The sequence below is a fragment of the Odocoileus virginianus genome, chromosome 7 (assembly GCF_023699985.2).
Source record: "Odocoileus virginianus isolate 20LAN1187 ecotype Illinois chromosome 7, Ovbor_1.2, whole genome shotgun sequence".
NCBI classification, from domain to species: domain Eukaryota; kingdom Metazoa; phylum Chordata; class Mammalia; order Artiodactyla; family Cervidae; genus Odocoileus; species Odocoileus virginianus.
The window spans coordinates 75,292,662-75,303,381 of NC_069680.1; the positions used below are offsets into that span (position 1 = coordinate 75,292,662).

At 52.8% G+C, this 10,720-nt stretch overlaps 1 protein-coding gene across 1 annotated transcript; it reads right to left on the reverse strand.

Moving 5' to 3' along the window:
• Positions 1-1,146: 1,146 nt before the first annotated feature.
• RBP3 (retinol binding protein 3) lies at positions 1,147-10,720 on the reverse strand. The gene is made up of 4 exons (XM_020895520.2): positions 7,673-10,720; positions 5,269-5,459; positions 3,105-3,247; positions 1,147-1,625 (listed from the first exon to the last, which is right to left on the reverse strand). The coding sequence occupies exons 1-4, from the start codon at positions 10,718-10,720 to the stop codon at positions 1,147-1,149; spliced, it is 3,861 nt and encodes a 1,286-aa protein (XP_020751179.1).

Consider the following 10,720-nt stretch of genomic DNA (forward strand, 5'->3'; position numbering starts at 1 on the left):
GTCACCTCCCAGGGCTGGCCCAGATCCAGGGGAGTTCTTGGGCTCTGCCTGCCTCAAACTTCTCACCCTGTTAGGAGTCAGCTTGGTTGTCAGAGCTGGCACAATGACAGTCTGCACTTGGACGAGCTGGGCAGGTCCCCAGGCTGCCACCCAGGGCCACTCTCCCCTCTGACAGCAACGCTGCATGGTGGGAAGCTTCGTAGCATCAGAGCTCACTTTTGGGTCCTTGGCAGAAGCAGGAGAAGCAGTTGTGGGAGGAACGTGAAGGAAAGATAGACTTAGCTTGTAGAATTGGATTGGGAGGGTTTGGGGCAGAGAGGAGAGGATTACTAAGTGAACCTGAACTTGTCTTTGCGTGTCTGAGAGCAGCTACCTGGAGGAACACGTAGTTTTTCAGCTTGATGGGCATGTGTGTTCATTGTGTATCCACTGCCTGTGCCAGGTGGCATGCCAGATGGCAGCAGTAGGAGACGAGATGAGCAGGACACTCCTGTCCCTGAGTGCAACATAGCATGATGGGGACAGACATGGTTCCAGGGCAGAGTGAGAGAGGTGCTCTAATGGGGAAGATGCAGGTGTGGGGAGGACAGAATGGGGACAATGTGGGGAGGGAGTGGGGGCTCTTGACCTCTGGGCCTGCACTGTCCCGCATGGGAGCCGCCAGCTGCAGGTGGCTGCTGTGAACTAATGTGACACGTGCTGATGGAAATGTACTGCAAGCGTGGGCCACATACCTGATCTCAAAGACCTGGTGCAAAAGCGTCTCAATTCATAATAATTTTTATATCGAGTATACATTGAAATGATATTACTGTGAATATAGTGAGTTAAAGTACACCATTCAAATTAATTTTACCTGTTTCTTTATACTTTTCTTAAACGTGTCTACCAGAAAATGTTCATGTGCCTAGCATCTGTGGCTCCCATTATGATGCGAATGGACTGAGATGCTCTAGCTGACAGCATGTGGACCAAGGGTTGGTGATTAAGAAGCCTGGGTGGGGATAGATTTGGATTTCACTTCCCTGGAGGGGATTGACTTCGAAGAGGATGAGCTTCCTGTCCCTAGGTGTTCCAACAGAAAGGATGCTGGCAGTTAGGAAGAGACCAAATGTCTGAGCTCCAAGGGTAGCTGCTGTTCTAAGCCTAACCGGAGTGCAGCAGGCCCCTTTTCTGCCCATTGGGGGCCTCAGTCAGGACCTCATGCCTGACTGCCCCTTGGTTCTGGCCCAGAGATCCTGCCCTTCCCTGGCTCTGCCTATGGTGGCCCTTGCGGCGGCCACGCAGGCGGGGGCTGCGCCTCACCCTTAGCGGAGTGTGCTGGAGCATCTCCTTGGCTCTGGTGAGGGCGGCATCTGCAGGAACAGCCACGTCAGGTACCACGCCCACCCCTTCCCATGAGCTGCCATCTGCAGCCCCCACTGAGCGGGCGGTGGGGATGGTGATGTACAGGTCAGTGTCGTCCACGTGGTAGGTTTGTGGTGGCTGGCAGCCCCCACTGGTCACCTCCCCGATGACCAGTGCTCGGCCCAGCCTCTTCATGATGTAGGTGAATTCCTCTGCGGCGCCGGCAGTCAAACTGCTGGTCAGAATGACCATACTCTTCTTGGAGCCATAGCGTTCACCTGCAAGATACAAGACTCTTCAAAATAGGGAGTCAAATCCCCACGCTGGGTACTTGTCTTCTCCAAACTGCCTAGACTCAGAGAGAGGAGGGCTGGTTCTGTATCCGCGTGTCTGCATACAATTCACTCCACCTTTCTGAGCCCCAGTTTCTGCATCTATAAAATGAGGATAAGGATGTGTGCCTGATCCTGAGCATGCAAGTGCTTGAGAGTTTTTTCACCAAGTGATGGGAAAAGGCTTGACTGACTTACCTGAGAGAAGGGCTAACCTGACCAGACTCTCTTTTTACTCTGGACCCCCAGAAGAGCCCAAGTTTGTGATTTAATGATGAGAACCTCTAGGACAGTGATGTCCAATGGGAATGCAACACGAGCCTAAATGCAATTCACCGATGTCATTTCAAGTTTTCTAGAAACCACATTAAACAAGTAAAAGGAAATTGATAAAATGAATTTTAATACTGTTTTATCTAACTCCATGAATCCAAAATATGCTCCTCCCAAAATTTTTCAACAATAAAATTATTGAGATATTTTACATCCTTTTTTTTTCATAAAAAGTCTTCAAAATCTCGTGTGCACTTAGCACTTTACACATTCCAATCCATGCATGGCATGTGGCTCCCATATTGGACATGGCAATTCCTGGGCTCCATGGTCTGCAGATCTGGTTTTAACTTCCAGTCTTGAATATATATTTAAATTGAGAAGTCATCTGGTCCTGATTTTTATTTATATTTTGTAATATTATTGAATGTATATCTTGGAAGATTGCCCCCAAATGCTTGTGTGATAAGAAAATGCACAAATGAAAATTGCATAGTGCTTTTCTGATTAGATGCACAACCTCTGTTGGTTTCCCAGCCCCTTCCTGTCAGATGGGCATCCGGGTTCCTTGGTTTTGCAAGCTAAGCAAGGGAGGCAGAGCCAGGCTATCCCCTGGGACCTGAGTGGGAGACCCGTGTTCTGGAAAGCATAGGGCTTGAACTGCCTCCTCCAGCCCCTGCTCTGGGCCCAGGGCAGGTAACAGAAGGTTCATTAGAGTTATGAACTTTCTTTAGGCAGATGTGCTGGGCAGCTGCTGAGAGTTCAGATAATGTGGAAAACCACTGGAAACCCATTGGGATTTGGTTATGGGCAGGGGATCCTTCTGGCTCTACATTTGTCTTGCAGACTGATGTTTGCCATGGCAAGAAGGGCAGGCATTTTGGTTTTAGACAAACAGTGCTCAAATTTTGGACCTATCATTAGCCAAATGACCTTAGTCAAGATATTTGACTTAGAATTCATTTTTCTCATGTAGAGAATGGGTATAATGGTAAATGTTTTGCAGGGATTGAAGGTCTCATGTACAGAGTACATGCCATAGGACAGGGGTTTTATATTCTAGCTACAATTACTTTTACCTGAACCCAAACTGTCTTTCCTTGATTTCTGAGGGGCTTCTAGAATAATAGGAAGGAAAGCCTCTGCACGCACCTTCAACCTGAGTAAGGGTCCAGAGCTCACTGACAGAGTCATTGGGTCGGTTGTAGATTTTGTCCAGCAGAATAGGTGGGCCTTCGTCGAAAAAGTAGGAGCACAGGGCAGAGATGGAGGAGGTGGGGCCACCGATGTTGAACCTGAAGGAAGGAAAAAGTTGCCCTCTAAGGGGTGGAACCCATAGGGAAGCCCTCGATGCCCCCAGGGGGCCCAAATCCTTGCCCTGTGGAGGGTTCTTAATTCCAGGCAGCCTAAGTATGGTACCCTTTCCTTATCTTACATAATTCTTTGGTTGGCATTTCCCAGAGTACAAGATTCTTGAGAAGAAAAGATTTTGTGGTCAAATTCACTAAAAAAAAAAAAAAAAAATACTATATAACAGACCCATTCTTTCTGTTCATATATTAATACATTATGTGATACATATTGTATGCTATATTAAAGGCTCTGACAAGTCCTGCAGCTTGGAACCTGTTGATAAATTTCCCCAGCTTACTGACCATGGACTGCTCCCCTGAACTCATGCTGCCTGTGAGTGAAGCACATTTTGAGAACACCATCTTCCCAGTTTCATGCTTGCTAATTTCACAGTACCCACTAGGCATCTTAGTTGAGATGTCTTAAAATGGCACTTGATGTGGTGGAGTCTATCCTTGATTGGTGAAGTGTTCAGAGCTGTGGGACTGCACTGGGGGTAAGGGAGCCTGTGATCATTCCAGGCCATTTGTATATGTCCCATTATGTGACTTCTCTGGCCCCTGTCTCCTTGTCTGTGAAAGAAGGAATCCAACAAGGAATGCCAACAACTGGGTTGGCAGTGTATTAGTAGTTTCTTCTGGTTGATGGTGTAAGATGGCCTGGATGGGCTCAGGGCCCATGACTTCAGCATCTGAACCTCCAAACTGTGGTTTGGAAGAATCTTTAAGCAAAGCACACCTGTGGGCTGGGTCTCCTCTGTAAAAAAAAAAAAAATGTGGATTATACTGTTAAGCTGGTGAAGGACAGGAGGCCTGGTGTGCTGCAGTCTATGGGGTAGCAAAGAGTCAGATACGACTGAGCGACTGAACAACAAATACAGTTAAGCAGAAAGAGATTTAGCATGAGGGTCTATTGAACATTTGGATGTTCAATAGAGCATTTGAAGAATAAAGTCATTAGAGATGCCACAAGAGTCCCCAAGTTTGAGTTCTGGACATACCCAAACCCAAGCCCTGGGAGATGGGTTTATTGTCCAGGAGGGGAACCCACCTCTGTGATCCAGCGCCACCTAGTGACAATTAAGAATCACAAGAGTAGTGCAAGCCAGCAACCACAGTTCTCTCTTGGTCAATCCAGCAGCTGGGGATGGGGGCAGTGTCCATTTCCCCGGGGAGCAGGCTTCCCTCCTCCCAGTGCCCATGGAAGGTGCCCAGGGCAAGTCCACTGATGCTCCTGGGAGTGAGGAGAGGGCTGGCCACTACACAGGGCTTTCTTCTACCCATTACCCTCCTAACTCCCCTCCCCCAGCTCTAGGAAGGAAACTCACCTTGTATGAGGCATACCTTCACAGAAGCAGATGGGAGGTCTAGCTGAAAGCATCCCCTCAGCAATCATTTTGTGATGTAAAAAGTCCTTTTTGCAACAATAGTGGCTGAACTGTAAAATTCTGACTGGGCCATTAGCTTTACGATTCTCATGACGAGGCTTGTCCTGCGCTGACTTTGTAAGATACGAGGCACAAGCATAGGTGGAGGCCTAGCTCTCCCAAACATGGCTGATCATCAGAGTCACTTGGATGCTGCTTGTCAAATAAACTAGTCACTGGGTCTCACCCCTGGGGCTTTGGATTCACAGGGATTAGGATTCAGAAGGACCCTGAAATCAGTGTTTTTAAGGTCACCTTTCCCCTCTCTACTCACTTAATCCTATGACTAGGGACATTTGGGGACCACCGAACTAGCCCAGTGCTTCTCAGCCTGGAATGCACATTGAGGCCATCTGAGCTTAAGAAACTACCAGTAGTGGGGCCCCATCTGGGCAATTAAACCAGAACCCCAGGCTAGCTAGCCAGAGCCCTGCCAGCCAGGTGTTCCCCTTGGTCCTATCCTGTGTCCCAGAGTCCTTTCTTCCCTACCAGGCTCATGGCTTTGATGGTCTGCAGCAGCTGCCCAGGCCCACTGACCTCATGTCGACAATCAGAGCATCCGTGTGTACAATCTTCTTCCAGACGTGCTCCACCAGCAGCTCAGAGACCTGGGTGAGCAGCTCACAGTCCCCAAACATGTCAAACCTCAGGTAGCCAACATTGTCCTCCAGCACATTAGTGTGGAAAGAGAACTTGATCAGGTCTTCAAAGACTTCAGGGGAAGGTATCTGAAAGAGTGGGAGGTCAGCTCCATGTCAGGAAAGGAGAGATTTGAAGGCTCACTTTTTTTTTAGGGTTTTGATTACTTTTTATTTCTTTATTTCATTACTGATCATGGTACTTAAATGGACAACCACCTCTGCTAAAGAAGAAAGTCCAGGTCCAACTCTTCCATAGCTGTGGTTTCCTGTTCTGCCAAGCCCCGCCCAGCATCTATTCCCTGTCACTTCTGCCAGACACAGTGAAAGCTCAGATTTGTAAGTGGGTGCCATGGAGTTCCTTTACATCATGAGAAATATTGATGGAATGGGAAGGGAGCTAACATTTTGTAAGGAAGTAGTAGGTGCCAGGGCCTTTACTGATGGTACTTGGAAAGTTAAATGGGTAGTGGGCCTGGGATATGAATCCCATGTGTGATTAGCAGCTTCCTTACAGGGAATGCTCATGGGTACCAACTCCTCAACCTGGCATCTGAGTTGAGGGGCCCAGGTATAGTCTCCACTCTGACTCCCCTGAGCTCCCCAGATAATTTTTGTCTCTGAGTTCATCATCCTTTCCCTCCCTGAGGCAGGGAGAGAAGACATGAACTACAGGGCTCTTGAGTCTTAACCAGGGATCTGGACCTGGGCTGAGCACATTGTAGAAGTTATTGTAGAGAAGACACTATTACCCTCATCTTTTAAATGAAAAAAAAAAAAAAAAAAAAAAACAAAAAAACAAACCCGAAGCACAGAGTGATTAAGTAACTTGCTCAGGGTCATACAGCCAGTAAGTGGTAGAGCCAGGATCTGAATCCATACAAGGTGACTCCATCCCAGGAATACCCCTGCTGACTTCAGGATGCCTGCCTTCCAGACCCTGAGCTGACCACAGTCACAAGTTCTTTGGCTATAGGCCACTCTCCTGTCTACTCCTCCAGGCCTCAGTTCCCCTTTTGGTTAAATGAGATAACAGTTTGGTAGTAGATGCTTTCGGTGCCCTCAGCCCTCTGATTTCAGCAGCAGCTGACAGGGCCCTCCCTCTGGCAAACCCTTGTCTTTTTCTACTTCAGGATCTTCTCCAAGCTGCTCCAGAGCCTGAGCGAGTTCAGGTTTGGGGGTGACTTTCAGCTAACAGAGGACGGAACTACTGAGTCCCATCTGCAGAGGGAGAGCTCCAGGGGGCACTCCTCACACTTGAGTCTCAATAATGGACTCACCCTTTCCATCCAATTCACCCTGCTCCCTCACTCCAGCTTCAGCAAACATCTCCCACATCAACTGCCTACACGCAAGCCCCTGTCTCAGGTCTTGCCTTCAAAGGAACCAGGACAAATGCTCCCTGCTTAAGTGTTGTGGCCATGCAGTGAAAAAGTAGATGATAAACGCCGTGGAGAGGTGTTGTAAAGCTGTTTTGATGGAGCTCTTTGCTGACAGGAGAGGTTGCTGAGTCCTGCGGTGTACTTTGGCCCCTGATCTGCAGAATTTTTCTCTCATCCACCCTGCAACAAACCTTCTTAACCTTGATTTACCCAGATCTGCAATGCTGACTTCAAATATTTTGACCACACAGCTTCACTCAGAATTTCCCATCCTGTTGGCCCTTGTATCTAGGTGCACACTCACCCAGCATGACATCTTTGGGAGACAGTACTTGGCATTGGGGGAGGGGAGAAGGTAGTCAGTGCCCCACCAAGGCAGCCTCACCTCTGGAGCCTAGGCTGGGCGCCAGCACTCCTGGGCCTGTCCCTAGGCTCCATGTTCTAGCTCCAAGGCAAATGTGAGCCCAGGACCACTGCCTGATTCCCTGTCTCCACCCCCCTGACTCATTCACAAAAACTGCAATTCCCATAAGGCAGACAAGTGACATGGATGGACACAAACCCCACATTTCTAGGAGACGAACTCATGGGGACCTCATGTGACTTAGCAACCTCTTTCTCTAACACCAACAAAGAGAAGTTCTGCAAACTCTTGCCTTCTACCCAGACAAGAGTGAAGCTCCTTCTGTACTAGCGTTTTTCAACCTGAGCTTCTGTGGGTACCGATGTTCTACAGAGGTGCTCAGGGACCTCATGGGCATGAGGAGTGGAGGACAGGGTTAGAGAGAGGAAAAAATTTGACTGGTGAAAACTTTAACATGAAAACAAGTCTGGAAGCCATTGCACAGAGCCCTGGATGTGTGGACAGTTGATTGACGTCCTCGTGGGACCACGTGGGACCAGCACTCCCTTGTGACTCACCTGCATGGGTACAATTCCGGGAATGCGGTCTTTGGCATCCTCAGGGATATGGGCTGTCTTCAGGTGTGGGTCCCCGGACAGCACCTGCAGGTCAGCCTGCAGCATCTCGGCAAGGGCGGCTTCTGAGGTCACCCTGGCATAGCGGCTCTGCAGCCCACTCAGTTTGGCTGCCATCTTGACTCCCAGCTCAGGGGAGGCGTAGTTATCTGCTACGAGCTTCCCAGCTGTCTGCAGCACAGTGGGCACCTTGGCACGCAGGGTCACTATGTCCCGGGCCGTGGAGAGGGCCACGCTCATGGGCACAGTGATATCCGGCTCCACCCCAGCCAGATCCCAGGCCTCGCCAGTGCTGGCACTCATGGCCATCTGCGTGGGCATGGAGGCATATAAGGGGCTGCTGCCCACCTGGTAGATGCCCACGGAGAGTGCCCCTCCGGCCGTGGGCTCCCCGATGATGGTGGCTCGCTGCAGATCCTGCATGGTGTGAGCGAAAGCCTCAGCTGCTGAACCGCTGGTGTGGCTCACCAGAACGTAGAGGTCCTTGTGGGAGCCGTAGCGCTGGCCTGTAACGTGGGGCTGGGTCCACACCTCTGTGACCCTTGACGTGGCCCTGTCAAAGACAGAGTAGAGATGCTGGCGGGGCTCTGCTTCGAAGAAGTAGGAACAGAGCAGCGGCACCGCTGTGGAGTAGCTGCCGGGGTTGTAGCGCAGGTCGACCACCAGCGCGGCCGTGTCTACCAGCTTCTGCCACACCAGCTGCACCAGCTGTGGCCCGATGGCCTTCACCGTCTCCAGCTCAGCCATGGCATCGAAACGCAGGTAGCCCAGCTGGCCAGGCAGCACCTCAGTCTTGAACAGGGCCTCGATGAGATAGGAGAGCTCCTCTGGGGAGGGGACAACGGGCGGTGGCGGGGGCACCTCCTCAGCCACCATTTCGCCGGGGCTGTGGAACACCAGCAGACGGTGGTCCCCAGACATCTCCTGCAGGTCGGCTGTAAGCTGGGAAGCCAGTGACTCCAGGTCCACCGCTGTGCGGTAGGCCCCCTGGGCCAGCTTGGCTCGCAGCAGGGCACCCATCTGCCCCACGACCTCTGGCCGAGCATAGTGGGCCTCCAGCAGGCGCCCCGTGCCCTCCACCAACTCCCCCAAGTTTCGATGGAACTCCAGCACCTCCCGGGCTCTGTCTAGGGCTTCCTCGGCCAGCACGATGGCATCGGGGACCACACCGCCCCCCAGCCAGCACTCGCCGTGGTTGTCGATGAAGGTGAGCACAGGCACCGTGAGCGCCAGGCCGCCCTCGGGCGTCTCCAGCAGGGACACTGTGTGCGTGTGCAGCAGGCTGCCCGCGGTGATCTCACCCACCAGCGTGGCCCAGCCCAGTGACTGCATGAGGAAGGCCAGCTCCTCGGCCGCGGTGGCAGTGCGGTGGCTAGTGAGCAGGTACACCCCGCGCTGAGTGCCATACGGCCGGCCCAGCAGCTCCGTCTGGCTGAAGTGCTCCTGCGTGACGTTGGTGCGCCGGTCGTAGGTGGTGAAGAGGCGCACGGGGCTGGCGTCAGGATTCTGGAAGTAGGAGAGCAGCAGGGGCACAGAGGAGGATGGCCCCCCGGGGTTCTGCCGCAGGTCCATGATGAGGTGCTCCGTGTCCTGCAAGGGCTCCCACACCTGGTGCAGGATGTACGGGCCCAGCACCTCCAGGACAGAGGCATCAGCAAAACTGTCGAAGCGCAGGTAGCCCACGTTGCCCGGCAGCACAGACACCTGGAACACAGAGTCCACCAGAGCCCGCCGGACAGCCTCGTCCTCGGGCACTTCGGGGACTGTCTCTGGAGGTTCTTCGGCTTCCTCCTCGGGCCCAGAAGAGGCTTCTTTGGATCTGACCACCTGCACCTGGAGCCTGGGGTCCTCAGACACAGCCTGCAGGCCAGCGTTGAGCTTAGTGACCAGATCCTCCTCGGAGACCACGGAGGACAGGTCCATGTTGGCCAGGTGGTGCAGCAGGGCGGGCACACGGTCCACCAGCGTGTAGTATTCGCGCAGGGCCTCCTGAAGGCGTTGAATGACTCCTGGCAGGGCACGGCGCAGCATGAGAATGGCCAGGGCTTTCTCCAGGGCCTGCTCGGCTGGGGTCCCCACACAAGGCAGCACCCCGCTGCCCTCCCATGTCTGGCTGCCCTCCCCCAGGGGCCCCAGGGATCTGGACACAGGCACAGTGAGAAAGAAGTTGGACTGGCCTATCCTCAGCTTCTGGAGGTTCAGAGCCCCCCCAACAGTCCGCTCGCCCACCACGATGGCCCTGCGCATCTGTTTGAGGATGTAAGCGATGTCCTCAGCCACGCCCCCCGTGCGGCTGCTGGTGAGGACCACCACATCCTTATCGGCACTGTACGTCTCTCCCAGGGCTTCAGGCAGGGTCCAGATCTCAGTGGTCGTATTGGAGGGGCGGTCGTAGATGGTGTCCACATGCAAGATTGTGTTCCCCGGGTGCAGGTAGGAGATGACGTAGGGGATGCCAGAGATGTGTCCCCTGGTGCAGTGCCGGAGGTCCAGCACCAAGGCAGAGGTGTTCATGAGCTTCCTCCAGACGTTGGCCACCAGGAAGCTCCTCAGCTTGCTCATCACCTCCTGGCCCGGGATGTCATCCACCCGCAGGTAGCCCACATTGCCTTCCAGAACCTCATGGCGGAGGCCATCCTGCAGCCCTGCGATGATTTCCTCTAGTGTGAGGTTCATGAATGCTGGAGCTCGTGGGGGGACCTCGAGAGTGCTGGGCTCATAGGAGATGACCAGGCGAGGGTCATTCAAGGAGCTCTGCACCCCAGCTGTCAACACATGGGCCAGAGTCTGAGGGTCTGAGATAGACAGAATCTCATGACTTTTGATGGCCTGCTCGATGGCTTCCTGCATCCCCATCAGGTTCTCTGGGAAGCAGTAGTTATCCAAGAGGACCTGGGCCATGTCCAGCACCAGGCTTGGCTGGAAGAGGTGTGCGGGACCAGTCAGGCTGCACAGCAGCATGGGCAGGAGCAGGGCCCATTTTCTCACCAT

Excerpts from the sequence above, each read along its gene's own strand:
- RBP3 (XM_020895520.2), bottom strand. The coding sequence starts at position 10,720 with ATGGTGAGAAAATGGGCCCTGCTCCTGCCCATGCTGCTGTGCAGCCTG. Across the intron at positions 3,248-5,268 it reads GCTCTGATTGTCGACATGAG|GTTCAACATCGGTGGCCCCA; the intron begins GTCAGTGGGCCT and ends TCCTTCCTTCAG. Across the intron at positions 1,626-3,104 it reads GACCCTTACTCAGGTTGAAG|GTGAACGCTATGGCTCCAAG; the intron begins GTGCGTGCAGAG and ends TGTATCTTGCAG.